Source organism: Enhydra lutris, unplaced genomic scaffold, assembly GCF_002288905.1.
Source record: "Enhydra lutris kenyoni isolate GAN:26980312 unplaced genomic scaffold, ASM228890v2 scaffoldscaffold40, whole genome shotgun sequence".
NCBI classification, from domain to species: domain Eukaryota; kingdom Metazoa; phylum Chordata; class Mammalia; order Carnivora; family Mustelidae; genus Enhydra; species Enhydra lutris.
The window spans coordinates 7,413,323-7,433,494 of NW_019154124.1; the positions used below are offsets into that span (position 1 = coordinate 7,413,323).

Consider the following 20,172-nt stretch of genomic DNA (forward strand, 5'->3'; position numbering starts at 1 on the left):
ACAAAATGCATTAAACTCTTATCTCACACTATCCACAAACGTGACCTTAAAATGGTTTAGAGATCTAAATGCAGGAGGTGAAATTATACAACTTCTAAAAGAAAGCAGGAAAAAGTTTGTGACCCCGGGTCAGGCAGAGATTTCATAGATAAAATACCAAAGTAATAATCCACATTAAGAAAACACTGATAAATTGGACTTCATTAAAATTAAAAACTTCCATGCTTCAAAAGAAACCATTAAGAAAATGAAAAGTCAAGCCACAGACTGGGAGAAAGTATCTGCAAACCATATATCTTAGGAAAGACATGTAATCAGAATACATAAAGAACTTTAACAACATAATAAGAAGATAAATAGCCCAATAAATATTCAGATGGGCAAAATATTGAGTAGTCATGCTATCAAAGAAGATATATGAATGTTAATAAACACATGAGAATGTGGTAAACACATAAAAAATTGAGAAATGTAAATTAAAATTACAAAAAAGTTATCATTCTACAGACACTAGAATGACTGTAATTAAGACTACCGACTAGGGCAACAATGGGCAGAAACTGGAAACCTCATACATTACTAGTGGGGAATGTAAAATGGTATCGTTACTTTGGAAAACATTGTGGCAATTTCTTAACAACTTAAATATATATTTGTCACATAAGTCGGCCGTATCACTCCTAGGTATCTCATCAAGAAAAACAAAACATATGCACATACAAACACTTACATCTAAGTGTTCACAGCAACATTACTTATGAATGTCAAAACCTGAAAATGACTCTAATGTCCATCCCTTTGTGAATGGATTTTAAAAAGCGGTAGATCCATACAATGGAACACTAACTACTCAGTGATAAGAAGAAACACACTGCTCTCACATGCTTCAGCATTGGGGAATCACGGGAGCATTATGTTAGGTAAAAGACTATATATACTGTTTGATTCCACTGATTGATTGAGTTAAAGATTTATTTACTTATTTCCGAGAGAGAGAGAGAGAGAGAGAGAGAGAACGAGAGAGAACGCACAAGTGGGAGGGCAGAGGGAGAGGAAGATTCTTAAGTGGACTCTGCGTTGAGCACGGAACCCAATGCGAGCTTGATCTCACTGATCTCATGACCGTGATGAGATCACTACCTGAGCAGAAGCCAACAGCCCGGTGCTTAACCTAACCTACTGTGCCACCCAGGTGTCCCTGTATGATTCCGTTTATGAAAAAATTACAGAAAGGCAAAACTATCCAGAAAGCATCTTAGTGATTTTCCAGGGCTGAGAGAATTTGAGATGATAGATGTTCTAAGGATTACGGGGGCTGTTACACAAAAAAATACCATTTTAGTGAAACTTAATGATGTATATAATTTAAGTGGGTTAATTTTATGCTATATAAGTTACTTCACAATGGTGTGTGTTAAAAATGAAATATATCCTCATAACCAAGATATTTAGAGTTAGATATTTGTGTGTATAATATCGTATCATTTATAGTAAACACACTACCTATATTCATGCATGTGCTCCTTAGGACCACAACATTTCTGGAAGTATATATTCAAAAAACATGTCTGCTTCTGAAAAAAGCACTGACAGTCTGGGACAGGAAAGAGAATTATTTTTCACTGGATACCTCTTCAGACACTGTCTAAAAAAATTAAACCATGTATATTATTGCTTTAAAAACTAAAAATCCTCGTAAATAATTAAAACAAAGAACCACAATTCTGATAGAAGGACCCAGGCATGTGACTCTACTCTTGAAGGTCTGTACGTATCTGAATGAGGCTATGAGCACTTATGAGTAGCCTATAATAAGAGAAAGCAAAAGATGACCCTAAAATTTATATGAAAATGGAAAGAATCTAGAATAGCCAAAATAATTGTGAAAAATTTCATCACAAAAACATGGTATTAGTTCCTTATAATTTCAGAGAGGATGAGTGCAAATTGTGGGAATTTGGGGAAACATGAGAGGTTTTTGACTAGAAGTACTTTAAGCATTACAGGGTACTACATTCTGCAGGTCTCACCAGCCACAAAATAAAAACCAATTCCTAACCCCAAACACAAGCAAAATGCAAATAAAAGGTGACATCCCAGAGGATTAAAGGAGTGGTGGGAAAACTAGAGGGAAAAAAAGAGCAAGTATAGGGTTGTCTATCTGATAGTGGGCATTTATATATATATATAAATGATTTCAAAGTACTTTTTCCTGCTATGCCATGCCTTTAAAAAGAAGTCATTATATAGGTAGGATATGTATCCAAATTTGCTTCTATGACTCATAGAATGGCTATACTATACAGTGATTTTCAGTATACCTTTTAATATCAAGAATCTGTTACAAAGATTTGCTTTTCAGCTGCATGCTACGAAGATTAAGAATATTTGTTTTTCTTTAATTAAGAATATTTGTTTTAATCTTACACAAGCAATGGGAGAAATTAAAATACACTGTCAATATTTAATTATAAAGATTCGAGTGCTATTCTGTAACGCCTTAAGAAGGTCAAATTTAAGACTTCTGCTATCATAATTTTCCTTTTTAATATAGGGACATAATACTTTGTGCAGTGTTGCTCAAAAAATGCCTAGTATTTGTCGTCCACTTTCACACAAGGAATCAATAATGTAAATACTTCCTTGAAGTGGAAACACCTGCAGTGAGGGCCAAATAAATCATAAAAGGTGCTTCTTTCAAGCTCTGACAGCTTTCCTTTGCATTTCAAACTGACAGGGTTTTCATGCTGTTTTTAGTGCTCTGAATGGACAATCACATAGGTTGGCCACATGTGTGTTCTTCACGCCTGAGTTCCTCAAAGTGCTGCTACCTGTGCCCCACCCTTGCTAGAGCTTCAGGGCCCCTTTATGCTCAACACACATTTCATGAACACCTACTGTGGGTCATTCGATATAAAGAACACGACTACCAGGTTAAGGAGTATTATCATCCCAATATAACAGACAAGGCTTCTGAGGCTCCTGGACTTTAAGTGTCCCAAGTCCCAGAACTGGGAAGCAGAAAACCAGGAGTTAGCCTGAGCCTTTTCTTTTATACTCTTTTCAAGTATCCTTCCTGTCTGTGGCCCTCCCCTCATTTCTCTCCCTAGTGTCACTGACAGTTAAGAGCAAAGTAGCAGAGGAATGAAGGAGGGCTTCCACTTAGCCCCATTTCCTTCCCCAGAAGGTAGAAGGGAGGAAACCCCCAGGACTCAGAGTTCCTCCCACCCTCCTCACTGCTCCGATTTCTATAGTTCAGCTAGAACACCCAGCTTAGAACTTCAGCCCTAACTGGGTTCCATAACTTCCTTCCCAGGTCATGGAAGGCACCACGAGAAATTATTGCTGGAGGAGAACCTTCCTAGTGGAAAAGTGTCCTAAGCATCCCAATTCATGACTCTGAAAAGATTTTTCTATGGCAACCAGTTCCCAAAGGTCCTTATGGGGATTATAAAACCACATTTGAACTTGGCAGGGGTTGAACCAGCTTCCACTTGCTAACTAGAATCCTAAGCACAATACAGAGCATTGACTAGATTGGAAGAATCTAGAGTTCTTGATTAAGTCAATGGGAAACCAGTTTGGGATCTCTATAAGCAATATATAATGAACTTTTGGAATATAAACCAAATATATTTGCGGATTAGGCTTTACCCTCCAACTTCATACTAAGATACATTTGTAAGACAGAAAGCACTACTTTTACCGTGTTTAATATAAAATAGGAAGAAAATATACATTCTCAAAATTTAAAAACAAAAAACAAAAAACCAAACCACTGCTTCTGGACTCTTGTTTTTCTCTCCTATTCTTTGACTTTGATTTTTTAAAGTATGATTTCATTCAACTCAGGGGAAATTCCTTTTTTATGATAGTATTGTAACATCTTACTATTTTACATGCATATTTTATTAGTGAGTAGTGTTTATCTTACCTCCTCGATGGATAATCAAAGAAGTCTCACTTCCAACAGGACAGTCCTTAAGTATATCCACTACTTCTGTATGGCTCAGGTTCTGTACATTCTGCTGGTTGATCTCAACAATGAGGTCGCCTTCACACAGGCCAGGGCATCCCTGAATGTCAAGTATTTGTTTCACCCGTTGTCCTGTAGGACTGTCGGCAATAGTGAAGCCAAAGCCCTGGGCCCCTTTCACAATGGTTAAGGTCATAAGTTCAGCTTGGGTGGCCCCAGATGAAGCCATAGACACATTGTCGTCATGGACGGGTGGTGGATACGTGCCATCTAGTTGACCATCAGCTGGCATTGAGTGCAAAGAATGAGGTGGCCGATCTGTTATATCTGGAACCGACTGTGAGGTCCGAGAAATGTATTCCAAGTATGTTTCATAGTTATGTCTTCCATTGACCATCACCGGAGGTGGCCTCTCCATTATTGCAAGGGGTGGCACCATGCTGTTAGCAGGATCTTCAGGATCAAAGGGCAAAGGGTAGCCACGACACAATACCAGGTTGACACTCTGACCAATAGGAACAGACTGGAAAAGTTTGACTACATCTGCATGAGTATGTCCAAGGACACAAACTTCATTAATATAGACAATGACATCACCTGCAAGGAAAAAAGAAAGAGATTGACAACGTGAGGTAAGTTCAATTAAAGTTGACATAGAGAAATGGAATTATTTATGAGACTAGTAAAAGAGGCACTCTGTTTCTCGGTAAGCAGGAAGGAAATCAATTAGAATAATATTTAAATTCACTGTAGGTGATTCAAGGTTACCAACAGGTCTGCCAACAAACACGATAATCAAATGATGAAAAAAAAATGCTATGTGTTTATTCTTGGAGTTCAGAAACAGCTTTGTGTTCAGAAAGAAAAGTTTGGAAGAATTTGGACCTCGAGGAAGCACACATTCTATGCTTCTTTTTCATCTTCATTTCCATCTTCAGTGCAATTCAGTTAATGGAATTCTCAAACTATTGAGAAGTGGTGGTCATAAGTTTTGTATGTAGAAGCCCGGTATACGGTTTTCTTGGTCTAATTTGACGAGTCAACTGCTATTTTTTTTTTTTTTTCATGGAAGAGGAAACATGTTGACCATTTATTTTCTCCATCTATGGTAAGGTGTGTTTACAAAGGCTCCATGTATGCACAAGTAAAGGTCAAGAGCACTAGTTCTGGGATCAGGGACCCAGGTCCATATCCTGGCTCTACTAATTAGCAGATCTGTGATTGGGGCAAGTGACATGCCTGCTTTGAGCCACCGTTCCTCATTTGTAAAGTTGTTGTGAGGATTAAATAAGATAATGCAGGGAAAGTGTTTGGTATTGTGTCTTACACATGGTGAGTGCCCAGTAAATGTGGACCACTACTAATATTACTATTGCTAAATCAGGATAGAGGGGATTTGGGGCCCTGGCTTTCAAACAAGAGGCTGCCATAAACTCATCTTCTGATCTTAGATTAATTAATATTTCTGTAGATCTTCTTGAAAAAGGCATTTGTCCTCTCTCCCCAATGAATTTTCGTAGAGTTACAGAAGTCCACTGGATAGAAGGTAACTTTAGGATGTTAAAAATACCCTGAATATTAATTATTCATTATAAAATAAAAACTCTGAAAAACAATATTTCCTCCTTAAGATACAGAAAGAACACGCTTGAGATAATTGTTTAAAAATTTCAATTATGTATGAATAACAGTTTTATTTATAGAGAACTGTTCTATTATGAGTGGATATTTTTATTCTCACAAACCATAATATTTGAGAGTTGAACTTGCAAATTGAGATTGTGACTGACTACGCTGAGTATTATATGAGGGATATAAAAGACATGTTTTCACAGACTGTCAAATGAGTAACTCAACAGACGTTAATTTATTGGAGTAATTCTGAAGTGGGTAGTGTAAATGGCTAGGGATTTCATTCTGAGACATCCCTGCCCATCAGAATTGCAAACATCAAAAATGTAAAAACAGAGTTGAACTTTCAGAGTTAGTTTTCTAGCTTTTCTTAGGTGTCTGATATGAAATGATTACTTCACTCTATGCATTCTTTTTTTTTTTTTTTTTTTTTTAAAGATTTTTTATTTTATTTATTTGACAGAGAGAGATCACGAGTAGACAGAGAGGCAGGCAGAGAGAGAGAGGGAAACAGGCTCCCTGCTGAGCAGAGAGCCCGATGCGGGACTCGATCCCAGGACCCTGAGATCATGACCTGAGCCGAAGGCAGCGGCTTAACCCACTGAGCCACCCAGGCGCCCCACTCTATGCATTCTAAAATAAATAATTCTATGAATAAAACATTCTTGAGTAAAATACTTTCAACAACATAGACTCAGTTAACTAACATTCACTCCTCCCAAATGCTAGAGTTCTGCTTGAAAGTGCTAAAGATATAAAGACAGAAAAGTCAAACAAACATTTTCTGGGATCCAGCTTAAGTGTGATTCTAGAAAATGTCACAGACTCCGTGATTGGTTAGACGGAACTTCACACTTCAATTATGTATATCAGAAAGGGTGTTGGTGTAATGGTGGATTTTGGAGCAGGACGAGGGTTGAATTGGGATGAGCATCCTTTCTCTGGTGCTGTGATTGTCATCAGACCATGGCAAACGGGGACTCTCTGGCATCATTTTCAACGGGTCTGTTGAAGTAGCTGATCCAGACACACTTTTTTCTTTTCTTCCTGCCTCTTATACTTTTAAAGTTAGGATCATCTATTTTACACATTCCAAGGTTGAGAGAATAATAAATACCGTGTACCACCGTCCAACTCAACGATGAGAACACTGAACATACGAGCTGTGGTCCCGGCTAGCACCTCTCTCCCACCTATTGCCCTGTCCAGTCATAATCACTGTCCTGCATTATTCACATGCACTTTGTTTTTATGACAATCTACATACCTGCAAATAATGTCCCTAAGCAATACTTAATCCCTAAATAATAATATCCCCCAAAGATGGCTTTGCACATTTTAAAAATCATTGTAAATGGTATATATATTAATCTTCTGTAATTTCCTTCCAAATGTATTTGTGATACTTATCTATTTTTACCTCTAGTTCATTAATTTTCATTGCAACAGATTATTTTTGGATGGCTACATCACTATTTTATTAATATTTGTCCATTCTTATGTTAATAGATGATTGGGTTCTTGTGAATTTTTGGCTACTAAAGATAATTCTGCTAATAATCTACTTCCATTGCCCTTGTGCACTTGCGGTGGAGTTTTTCTGAGGTTTGGACCTTGGAGTTGTATTGCTGGGCCAAGACCATGTGCTTCTTCAACTTCGTTCTATCATGGCAAATGGCTAGCAAAATAGGTCAAATTGATTTACACTCCCATTTCTGGTATATCAGAATTTTCATTGCTCCCTATCTGATACAATACTTGGCATTCTCAGACTTAATTTTCATTGCTCTAATGGGTGTGATCACGGTTTTAATTTGCATTTCCCTGATCGCTACTGAGGGTGAGCATCTTTTCATATGTTTATTGGCCATTTGGGTTTCCTCTTTAGTATATCTCATTTCCTCATTTTTACCTACTTGGCTAGTCCTTAAAAAAATTTTTTTTTTAAACAGATTGACTACTTTTCTGCCCACCTCCATTCTTGACCCAACATTTTTGGTAGGTTTGGGAGGTCACATGGTACAGCTGACATTAGATGGGATAGGGCGTCAGAAAACTTTGGTCCAATTTCCAGCTCCATCACTTCCTAGCTGTGTGACTTTCAAAACTAACTTAAATCCTCTGTGACTCACATTCTTCACAATAATGAGGAACAATAATAATAGCAACATATTGTTCTATGGGAAAAAACAAATGAGATTGTGCAGGTGACAAGGTTTGTAAGCTGCAAATTGTTAGGCAAAGGATGACTGCTATTTCAGTAATTATTATCTGTCCTTGGTTATATCCTTCTATAAAAATCAGCACAGTCCCACCAAGTTATTCCCACCACAGTCATAATCAAGGCTGAGTATGGGTTTCTGAGTGGGCAGATAAAAGACAGGAAGGCAACAAATGCCACTTTCCACTAAGGCTTTCCCTAACTTTAAATACTGTTAACAAACTCCCCACCCCCCAAGCATGCTATGCCAGAAATTCATAGGAAAAAAGAACTAAGCTCTCAAGGTTCCCTGCCAGGTCTAGAGAGTAGTTATTTGAATTATAGTGATTAATGTTATCTATTTTTGAGTTTTAATGTGATCTTGCTATTTAGAAACAGAATGAGAACTATTTATGGTTCTTGGTAAGACTGCCTTTTAAAATTTATGGATATTTTCCATTCAGAGCAATTTTTCAAGTCATCAAGCAAGCAGTGATAAAGCGGTATCTTTATGGAGCTGTGCAGAAGCTTTCTGAATGTGAAAGATCCGTGGTCAGTTATCACAGGATTATAACTAACAACTTGACAGTGTTCAATGGCTCACTTAAAAAAATGTGTATAGATGCCTAGACATTGTATCATTCCACAATTGTAGATGGGTTTGTAAGCAAACATTTGCCTGTTCAGATAGTACTAATTGGATAGGATATTTATAGACTGTGCTGTATGAATGTCACTTATATGTTGTGAAATAAAAATATGAACCACCTGGTACATGCCATCTGATGGTGCCATGCCAAGTCTTAGGATAGACTGGGCTTCAGAATACACACACACACAGGGAGAGAGAGAGAGAGAGAGAGAGAGAGAGAGAGAGGTCATTAGGAAAACTGGCTCTAGCTCAAGCCCCGTTGGCCTATTTAAGAGGGAGAATTGGGAAAAGAGTCACTTGATCTCTCCCCCTCTTAATTTATTCTTTTATAAAATGGGAATTAAAATGTCTCCTCCATTTCCTCTTTCACACGGCTACTGTGAGAATGAGATCATGCTTGTGAAAACACTTTCAATTTTACCAAGGAAGGGCTCTCCATAAAAATAAAATGGTGCATTTCTTTCGGAAGCCAAGCACACATTTTCATTGCCATCTTGCCTGCAAGTTTACACTGTTTCCTGTGTGGCCATTCACTTCAGGCCCTATTGGGGCCAGATGTTTTGGGACTTCTGACCTTGGGCCTCTGGGTCAGATTTAGAGTGACTGATGAGCTTGGGATTCCAGTAGAGATGGTCTCATAAGGACCCGATTCCCAATGAAGAGATTTCAAAGTGACAGTGAAGGAGAGTCAGGCTGATGAAGCAGAAGTTGAAAACTGCTGGCCTGTAGGAAAGCCCGTGCCAAGATAACTGGTCTCTCTCTTACTCATGGGAATCAAAATACACTACCAGATACCTCTTGGGTACTTCATTATTTTGGATAAAGCAGGGCACTTTTCATAAAGCATTGCTTCAAGTGCAGTTATTTTTATACTTCTTTCTTCTGCTCCCACATTTGTTGAGTCATGGTGGTGTGCAGAGGCTTCCTTTTTAGCCTCTCTCACTTACCACCTGCTGTCTACCTTCATTAGCCACCATCTTGGACGAGACTAGAATTGCTTCCTTCACATTCCATTTTCATCCCGTAGCCTCCTCCATTAAGCTCAAACTACTCAACCTTTAGATGTGCTGGTTAACGCTCTTTACCAGCAGGCTTTCCAACTTATTTTTGTCTTCACCACCCAGTAAGTTCCCATTCTTGTGACGCCTGTTTCTTAACTGCTCACAATTTACAACCTGCTCCTTGCCTTTTACTTGAATTCTGCTACTCCTCTCCCCTCAGGAGCACTTCCTTTCTGGGTGTAATTCCATCCCAAATGATTCATCCTTTCCTTCATTTTTTTCAAAGATATCTTCTATTATTCCTGCTCCGATTGCTATAGTCTCATGTTTGTCAGTACAAATTCATCTCTGACTTTATTCCTTTGTGGGAGTTTTCTACCTATTCCAAGTTACCTCCCACAAAATAAATAGAGTAATATTACTATGTTTGGAACTCTTCAGGTATTTAGAATATATTTGTATTGAATAAAGGACAGAAAGATTTAATCAGAGGAAAACTGGAATAGATTACATAGCTGACCTTGCTGCCTTTATTGTTTCAGAATTGTGATTTTGCCAAGTCATCTACATTTTTTTGCTAGAAAAAAAAAAAATCTCACCCACTACTCCCATCCCACCAATTACATGCACTCTACATTGAAAAATTATTATTTTTTGACGTTTGTCTCTAGCCAATAAGATTTGACTGACCTGTCATTCTTTTCTGAATCTTATATTTGTGTTTTTTATAATAATAATAATCATATAAATCTTATCGTAATAGGAAATTTTATTATAATACTGAATATTCATTCTCATTCTATTCTACAGTCTCCCCAAACATAATAAATTTTGACATATAGTTGTGAGGATGTGCTACTCAAGACTTCAATTAAATTGAAAATAACTGCCCTTAATATAGTTTATTCTCCAAAGGGAAGCATCGCGCTGTACCAGACGCACAAAGAACCTTGAGTATTTCTCTCCAGACCTTTCTCACTTTGCGACATTGTGGAATGCCTATGCAGAAATGCCAAAAATAAATACTCAGATTATGAAGGTATAAGAGGTAGGACAAAATGCCTTCATCAGAAGAGCCTTAGTTTATTAATTCTGATATGCTACCTTTTAAGTCACATTGTGAATGAAAATGAAGTGAATTGAGCCATAGAACTAAAAGAAGGTTCTGATAATGTTTTATTATTATTTTTTTTAACATTCTAAAACCAAATGTGGCCTATGGAGAGAGCACTGACTTAGGTGTCAAGAGATTTATGTCCTTATGCTAGGTATGTTAATAATCAGTGCTGTCAACACATCTCTGGGTCTTATCCCTCATTTATTCATTAATTTATTCAACAAATATTTACTATACTCAACTACTACTGTGACTCAGGCACAGTGCCATAAAAAGAGAAGACTGAACCAGATGATCTCTAAGGTAGTTTTTTTCACCCTGAAATTCTGACAAAGGCTCTGGATCTACCTCTTAGCTATGTCTGCAAGGGGTCCCTTCCTTTCTTTTCCTAATTCCACCACCTGAGGTCAGGACTTTACCATCTATTGTAGGAACTTCTGCAACACTTTTTTTTAGCTGGCCTTCCTGATGTCATGGCAGAAAAGACAAGGGAAGGAGGAAAGGGAAGCTTAGTATATGACATGATACAGTGAGCCTGTGGGGTTATGGAGTTCCCTAATCCTACTCCATACAGACCTCTAGGGGTACATGGGATTCTTAATAAAACCCCTCCTCTGGTCAGTATTGGCTCAGGAACTAAGAGAGTGTGAGTATTGTGCAGGTCAAAGACATGAGGAACTAAGAGAGTGTGAGTATTGTGCAGGTCAAAGACAAGAGTGTCACTGGCTGCAAAGCACTGGCCCTGCCTTCTACCTGCTTCCCTGGCAACTCATCTTCTATATTTCCTGAGTTATTTTTCCTACTTAACATCCTTCGGTGCCTGTTCATAGAAAGAGAATAGAGTCCAAATAGTCTAGCACAGCATATAAGGCTCTTGGTCCATATTTTCATTAACTCCTGCCTCTTTCCAAACTAGTCTGTGCCTCAGTTGCCCAAGCTCACAGCCATGCCCCTGTATGTGCTCTGTTCTTTGCAACCTCCTGCTTCTCCCCAGGCTTGTCCCCTCTAACAAATGCCTAGTTACCCTTGGAGGCTGGTCTCACCTTTCTGACCTTCTTTCTGGCCACTTCCTATTGTTGACTATTAATTACTTTTCCCTGTGTGCTAGTCTTCCTGACAGCTTAGCTCGTCAATCCACTTACCCACACCAACAGCACCACAAATATCTGTGATCATAGTGACTTAGAAATTTTAATACACATAATATTTATCTGGCATTTACAAACCCCATCTTACCTATCTATATCAAATAGGCATTGTTACCTATACTTTATACATAGGAAAACCGAGCCTAGAAGTTACATAACTTCTCTGAAGTCACTCTGATAATTAGGTGAGATTTAAAAATCGAACTCCAGACTGCCACAGAAATGTTAAGAATTTACAACAGTCCAGGACATATGTTGACTCGAGGACTCTTTTGTGCACCTAAGATCCTATCAGGATGAATGCTGGACAAAAATATTAACTCCTTAATATGAAAACAGAGAGATGAACTGCAACATTATTTTGATTAGTTAAGTTAATGGAGGAAAGCGGTAAAGCCAATATTGCAAACAGGGGAATCCACCAATAACTCAGTGAAATTCCTGCAGCCCCCCAAAATAGGCTGCTTGGAAGAAGGCTTTGAGAAGGCTGAGACAGAGCTGACAGGGCACCGCCACCCACCCAACTCAGGAACCATCCCGCAACATCAGCACAGGCATAAATTATTTCAATAGCTGTGTGATCTTGGGCAAGCAATTTCACTTTCATTGATCTAGTTACTGTTCATGTAAAACGGAAAAGCCAGAAAAACATCATGCGGAAGGTGCAGCTTTAAGAGTACCTACATCTTGTGGGAATGTGGAAAGCTCTCCTATGAGGCAACTGGGAAACTTCTGTGGTGCCATTAAACAGGTAAGTGACAAGCTTCTGGGGGCCTGCCCCAGGGTTCCTTGATCTTCTACAAAAGCAGCCAGTGATTACAACACCCTAACTGTGGGTAAAAGGATACCAAGATGTTGGCATAGCCCCTTATTTCCCAAAAGAATGAAAGACTTCTTAATCACATTTTATAATTTCATTTCTGTGACCCGGTGCAGATGCCTAATTAAAAGCTTGGTTAAAAAAAAAAATTGTGCCTAATCAGCACACATTCAACAATTATTCACTGGCAGATGCGAATTAGTCCAGTGATCTATTTACATTTCCTTTGTGTTTGGCATTGTGTGGTAAGATAAATTTAAATACTTGCATTTTACTTTGTTGGAAAGGAGAAAGAAAAGAAAATTTAAAGGCATTGATTATTTGCTGATTGGGCAAAGATGAAACAACAATTCAGATTAAAGCTATAAGTAAAGACACAAAAAGAAAGCATAAAATACCATTTTTTGCAAAGCTTCAAAGAGCAGAGGCTTCCTAAATAGCTTGCTCACTTTAACTCAGTAACATGAAATGGTCAGTGAACCTGTCATTTCTCTAAAACAATATAATGAATTTTAAACAGAGAAAAGACAAATATGTTGTCAGAGGGATCCTATAAAATGAAAATGGGTTCTTGCATCTAAAGAGAGCTTATGATTTCACGGAAAGAAAATCAAAACAAAAGAATTAAAAAATATACTTTAAAACCTTGACAAAATGAAAGTTTATGAAAGCAAGATAAAAATGGAGTGAGTCCTCGTCCTCTCCCGTGTGTTAGAGAAACACACGAGGGCAAAAGCATTGCACAATCACGCTCAACCACACACAAACCCCCTCTGAAAATTCAAACACAGAAGTACCTTGTAGGGAAGAGTCATTTCATATGGACAGTAAGCAACTTGCATGCTTACTTTCAAATAGCGTTAAGGGTATTCCTGAACGAGCATGAGTCTTTTTTTTTTTTTTTTTTTTTAACATAAATAGCTCCTTGGGGCCAACGCGGCAGGAGCATCCCTATCTTCTGAACTTACTCCAACACAGTATCAAAAGGTTATAAAACCTCCCCTGAAATGATGGAGGACAGCTGGCTCGGGGGAGCCAGGAATGTGCGTGGACATGCTTTCCAACAGTTTACTCAACCCACAGCTGTGGACAGCCAGCCATTCTGACTGAGCAAGAAAAATGAGTAACAAGAAGAGACGGAAAGGCCTGGGATATCCATCTCATCGCAGACTGCTGCCTTCTGCCAAATGGTTTCAAAGGTTTGTGACCTGACCGATGGACCCATACATGCTTTTAAGAAGGTAGAAGCAGTGTTTTTTAGTCAAAGGAAAGTAGAATTTAGTTTTTGATACTGTGAAATTGACAGTAGAAGAGGGGGAAATAACCTATTTCAAGATGCCAGATAACACTCTGCGACGTTGTTCCCTTGAATTGTGCTTGGAAAAAAAAAAACAAAACATAAAAAAAGAATATCTGCTCCAGGGTGAGCTGGGTGCTGCCTCCGGCATCCAGACTGAAGGTGGGGGATGTCTATTTTGGGGGGCTGTTCGGCCAAGGAAGCTCTCACCCCTAGATCTTTATCACCCTGTATGGTATTTCTGGAACGTGCTCTGGCTGGTGCTTTCGCTGGGAGCCAATCAACAATCCCTAACTGGTACTGGAACATTAGAGGCTGTTGATCTCCTCCTTTACTCCCCTCGTGTGAAAAACTGCAGAGCCCCTGCTGCTTTGCTGAAATGAGGGCTGCCAGAATATTTCTCCCATATGGACGTCTGAACTGCTGTAGCATTAAGCCGCCGAGTTTCATAAAATGGCTGGCAGAGAGAACGAATGCGCCATGCTAAAAATGCGAGTGTATGCTGCATACACACGGGTCCAAGGCTTGATGAGAGAGCCCTTCTAACTTGTTAAGAGGAAAACAGACTTGGCAGATGTGAGTCTTCACTGACAGACTTTGATCATTCAAACTTGGACGCTTTTATTTCCAATTTCAGTTTCTGAAAGAGCAATATTTTATACAAGTATCAAGTCAGTCTGCTCGTGGGGCCATATACACCAAAGATTGCCAATTAAAAATCCCTCAAACACATGGCAAAGGGGAGGAGAAAATTTTGTCTTGGCTGCACTAAACATTTGGCATCCAGAGAAAGATGGTTACTATCTCTTTGATTTATGTGGAGAGAAGGGGAAATCAATATGGTATCTTCTAATATCAGACATCTAAGACTTCCTCCACTGGGTGTGAACCTCCCCATGACCCTCCCTGTGCCAGACGCTGTACCCAGACTCTTTCAGGGATGAACAATGTCACTAGTCCAGGAGTTTCAGGAAAATATGCAGCAATTGCCCTGCAGATAATGGGAGATTATTCTATTCTCAGATACAACAGACAAATGGCACAGAGAAAAACAATATAATCCCCTGCTGTTCCCAATGTTACAATTATTATACCATACTGAAATTGTTTGGAATAAGTTAGCAGAGAATCGTCCTCAAAGATTTTATTGTATTTTTTTAAAAAGATTTAATTATTTATTTTTGAGAAAGAGAGAGAGAATGAGTGTTCTCCCGAGGGCGCATGATGGGTGGGGGAGGGGGGCAAAGGTAGAGGGAGAAGGAGAGAAGCAGCCTCCCTTCGGAGTGTGGAACCTGACTGGGTCTTAATCCTGGGCTTGATCTCAAGCCGCTGAGATCATGACCTGAGTGGAAATCAAGAGTAGGACCTTTCCTCAAAGATTTTAAATTGTCCCTCCTTCTACCACCACCACTGAACATATATCTACATGAATAGATTCAGGTTTCTATGTTATTTTGCTCACTCAAGGTTACAATATATTTTATGTTCCAGTCAAATACAGTCAGAAACAACGAAGATTTCTTGCTTTCTAAACTCAAATCTAGTAATAATTTTATAATTATAGTGTTAGCACTTTATGTTATTTCAAGTTTTTGCAAGTCAGAGTAAAATGCAAGAATCATAACCACACAGTCCCAGATTAATCAAATGAAAAGTAAAAGTTTTGCAGAGCCTCTTGATTTTTTTTTTTTTGGTTTGAATAATACAAAAACAGTCCATTGAATCCTTTCTACTGAAAAAATACAGTTTGGGAGGTCACAGAGCAATGACCAAATTCACTAATAATAATAGCTACTGTTTATGTGCTAAGAATAGTAAAATTTTGTGCCCAAAACTCTGTGAAGCCCATTAGAGATTTAATCTAATTTAATCTTTGAGATAACCTGATGGAGAATATTCTATCCCCATTTTGTAGAAGTGGTCATAGCTTAAAGACACTAAGTACCATATTTGCAAAGTAGCAGAGCTGTGTCAATCTCCAGGTTTGGGGTTACCTTCAAGCCTGTGTGCTATATGCATGCTTGGTTATATAAATTTATCAAATTTCAAGATTCATTTGATCTATTTATTTGGCACTTCTTTTTTTTTTTTTTCCTAAGATTTGTTTTATTTATTTTGGAGAGAGAGATTGAGCGCATGCCTGCATGAGTGTGTGCTGGGGGAGGGGCAAAGGGAGAGGAAGACAAGCAGATTCCCCCTGCAGCTGAGCACTTGCCCTGGGGGCTAGATCCCAGGAGCCAGAGATCCTGAGCTGAGCTGAAATCAAAAGTCAGAGATGTTCAACCGACTGACCCACCCAGGAGCCCCAGCATTTCTTAACTACAAGTTAATCATTTGGAATTTTGTTTACCTAATTTCACATTTTGACTGCCTGCACTGAATAGCTATTTTGGCATAATGCAAACATACATGATATTTTATGATGACACATTAGTCTAGTTTTTATGTACAACTTGTAGCCCACATGAAGAAATCACCCAAATATAGAATTATCTATATTTGAATGGGCTAGTCAGCTGCCCAAGTGTAAAGGAAGTAAATCAGAACAAAACACAGAATAACAAGCAACAAAAGAGGACCATTGGGGGATATAACTTGGAGGTCATAAATATCTCATAAATACAGGAAAAAAAGAACAAAAATAGTTTAAGGTATTTTACGAGATGTTTAAGCTTTGGAAATCTGGCTTTCATAAATCCCAAAAGACAGAACTAGTAGGAACAAGACTATGTATCCCAATTAACTGAAATCAGGATGGATAATTTGAACGGGCCCAAGTATGGGTGGGGCAATTAGCTCATTAGCTGACATCTAGAACATAGAAAGCATATTTAGTTGTTGCTGCCTTTTTTGGGTACATTTTATTTTCTATTTTAATTACACAGACATGCTAATTTTTCTACATAAACAATAATCAATGATTGTTGAAGGCATGTAATTGTAAACCATTTCCATTTTGACTTCTACTCAGGAAACTGACATGGAGAAAGCATAAAGTCACACTTGATATCCATAATTACTGGTCCATGGAAGCAAGAGATCTAAGAATTTAGTCAATGAATAATATAAAAATATAGTCAGGCGATCATAAATATTTATTACTACATCAAAAATCTGCTAGTCAATCTTTCAATAATTCCTTTAGCCTAAAATACTTGAGTCAGGATATTGGAAAAAATATTAATTAAAATTCAGACAGCTCTGAAAGGATACGAAATTGGAACTCAATCACAGATTTTCTGCTATGAACTGTCTTTATCTAATTTTTGTCTTAGTTTTATTTTTCCCTGTGGGTTTGATTATAGGTTAAGTTTATTCACCTACTAAATATACAGTTATCATGTTAAATCTGACAAGACATTTACCTGCTTTGTGAAGAAAGATTAAAGCTAAGAGGCAGAATTTTGTTATTTTTAATAAATGCAAAGCAAATACTAAAATAAACTTCAGCACTTATTTCACTTAATTAAATATTTTTCTTTGTTTGGCCAAAATATTCTCATAGATTCTTTACTAATTTTTTAAGTCAGAAAAGATGCACTAACGCCATTTTTTAACAGTAACTTTACTAACTATGGTTGATTGACTCAGTATGTATAAAAGATAATTGTAGTTATAACATATCTTGTATATCCTGTGTATACAAAATATACATCTTTATTTTCAATACCTAACAAACTAGAGAAATACTTAAAATACTAACTTTGTTATCTGTGAGAATGATCATATCATTGGTGTGAGTAAAAATTCATTGCAGGAGGGGTGCCTGGGTGGCTCAGTGGGTTAAGCCGCTGCCTTCGGCTCAGGTCATGATCTCAGGGTCCTGGGATCGAGCCCCGCATCGGGCTCTCTGCTCAGCAGGGAGCCTGCTTCCTCCTCTCTCTCTGCCTGCCTCTCTGCCTGCTTGTGATCTCTCTCTGTCAAATAAATAAATAAAAAAAATCTAAAAAAAAAAAAATTCATTGCAGGAGAGAAGGTAGGTAATGATTTGGTAAACTCTAGTGGAGAGGGGCACTTGCAAACCCAGAGGTGAGGGGCTAGAGATACAAATTTTGGAGTCATGACCATAGAGACCAAGGCCCTAGGCTTTTACTTCCTAGTTTCTTTTGTTCTTTCTCTATGGATTTTGTATTTAAAATGATTTTTCAATTTCAATGCTTTCATTAAGCAGCAATTAATTAGTTCTTCTATTTTCACTAATTTAACTATTAATGAGAGTTTTTAATCAGCATGGATTAACCAGTGTCACATTAGGTTAATGTATTTTTAATCATAATATGACAATTTTGATGATTTAGTATGCATGCAAAAATAAATAAATATTTAGTATGCATACAAAAATATGGGGTTACATGCTCTGGGAAGGGTCCAGCAGATACGAAGGTGAGTCAGGTATAGTCCCTAGCCTGAAAATACTATTAACTATAACTCCAGCTGGCAAGAAAACTAGCATATAGTTATCATGGATAAATGAATGATCTTTTTTCAGTATTTTGGTAAAATATTAAAAATAAGCAGTGCTCACTGAAGTATCAAACAAAACAAAATTTAAAAAAGAGAGAGAGAGAGAGAAACGTTTATCCTTTCTTTGTGGGTAATGTACAAAACAGCCATTCTTATTTCTCATTGATCTAGTGGGTATCCAGTACAGGATCAATGCAGAGTAAGGGATCAAGAAAACTTGCTGAAGGCTAAGATTTGTAGCCATGCGTATCTTAAAAAAAGTATGAACTATCCAAAGAAGAGCTGCCTGAAAGCAAGTTTGGGAAACGGTGCTTGCTAGAGAGTGGCACTTCCAAGGAAGTACCAGTTGAAGGAGGATGAAGATTGGGGCGGTGGTCGGTGACTGGGGCAGGGAACGTGACAGGGAGGTGATCTCACACTATTGTATGAGCTGACTTTCGCTCTTTCACTTCTTAATACAGCATAAACCTTGCACAAAGTTATACTCTTTGGATTGATCACAGTTCTTCAGTTGTGGGATTATTTTTCCTAGTGACTCAGATTGTGGTATCACACATCTCAGTTAAACACATGAAGATATAGATCATGTCGGGGTGCCTGGGTGGCTCAGTGGGTTAAGCCTCTGCCTTCGGCTCAGGTCATGATCTCAGGATGCTGGGATTGAGCCCCTCATCAGGCTCTCTGCTCAGCAGGGAGCCTGCTTCCCTCCCCCCCACCCTCCGCCTGCCTCTCTGCTTCCTTGTGATCTCTCCCTCAAATAAATAAATAAAATCTTAAAAAAAAAAAGATATAGATCATGTCAGAATAATTTAGACTTGATACAGTCAAAACCTATTTGCCTAGGGGATGGTTATAGCCATCCCAAGAGGACAGACTGGTTTGTCTGATCTATGGCTTTGTGGGTAAGTATGGCAAACCATGCTGGGTATTGTGTGTATGTGTGTGTGTGTGTGTGTGTGTGCACAGACTTGTATTTGAATTCTTCTCTTATTCTCTCAGGGTTTTAGACACAATCTTATTTTGCTTTCTGTTAAATGTTACACATTTATTGCACTGTGCCACTGAGACATTATTTAATGTTGGGTTAAACATTTGGTTATTTTCAGGTGAAAGATGAAAAAATAATTGTTCTTGAGTTTTAGCATGCAGAAAAGGTTATATTTTTCATCAATTTCCCCTATTTATGGTCTACTAATGTGAATTAAATACACTAAATAGTCACTGGCTTTTAAAATATCCCTTTAACTGGGGTCTTCTGGGTTACTCTGCTGGAAAAGATTTATTGCTTTTAAGACTACTGCAGATACTATGAACTATAGCAGTAACCACTTTGGAATAGACAGGAATTCTGTAGGAGACGCTGATCCATGATTTAATCAATCATCTGAGTAAAACTCAAGCTAGATCATGATTCTATAAAAGAATTGCATTGCCATTCTCTCCCCTGTGAGCTTGGAGGGTATTGCTTTTATAAAATTTAAAACATCCTTTCAGAGAAATATAAAATTTAAAGTCATTTATCACAGACATGACATGCTAATGAGGACGTTTTAAAGCAGTGGTCAGGCAACTCAGCCACCATGCACTTCATAATTTATAGGTATATTTTATTTATTCAGGTTAATAAAGGATGTGTTTGACATATTATCAGACTGACCTTGTTTTTTGGCAAATACTGTCTTAGAGTCTCTGGAGCTAATTCCATTGCCAGCCATTCCTTTCAAGGGCGGCTTGTTATTATTCTCTTGGGAACAATTAACAGACTGTCGTACAGAATAACATGTACTTTGTCCTGAAATTCTTTATTGAAAAAGGCCCCCCAAATAAAGTGGTTTCAAACTTTGACTCTTCAGACTCTTAATGTG

General features: G+C 38.1%; 1 protein-coding gene across 1 annotated transcript in view; it reads right to left on the reverse strand.

Moving 5' to 3' along the window:
* The window catches only part of LOC111155266 (membrane associated guanylate kinase, WW and PDZ domain containing 2), a 1,380,110-nt gene that overhangs the window by 237,855 nt on the left and 1,122,083 nt on the right, over positions 1–20,172 (reverse strand). Inside the window, 1 exon segment of the mRNA XM_022515392.1 lies at positions 3,935–4,573. Within this exon segment, the coding sequence (XP_022371100.1) occupies positions 3,935–4,573 (639 nt within the window).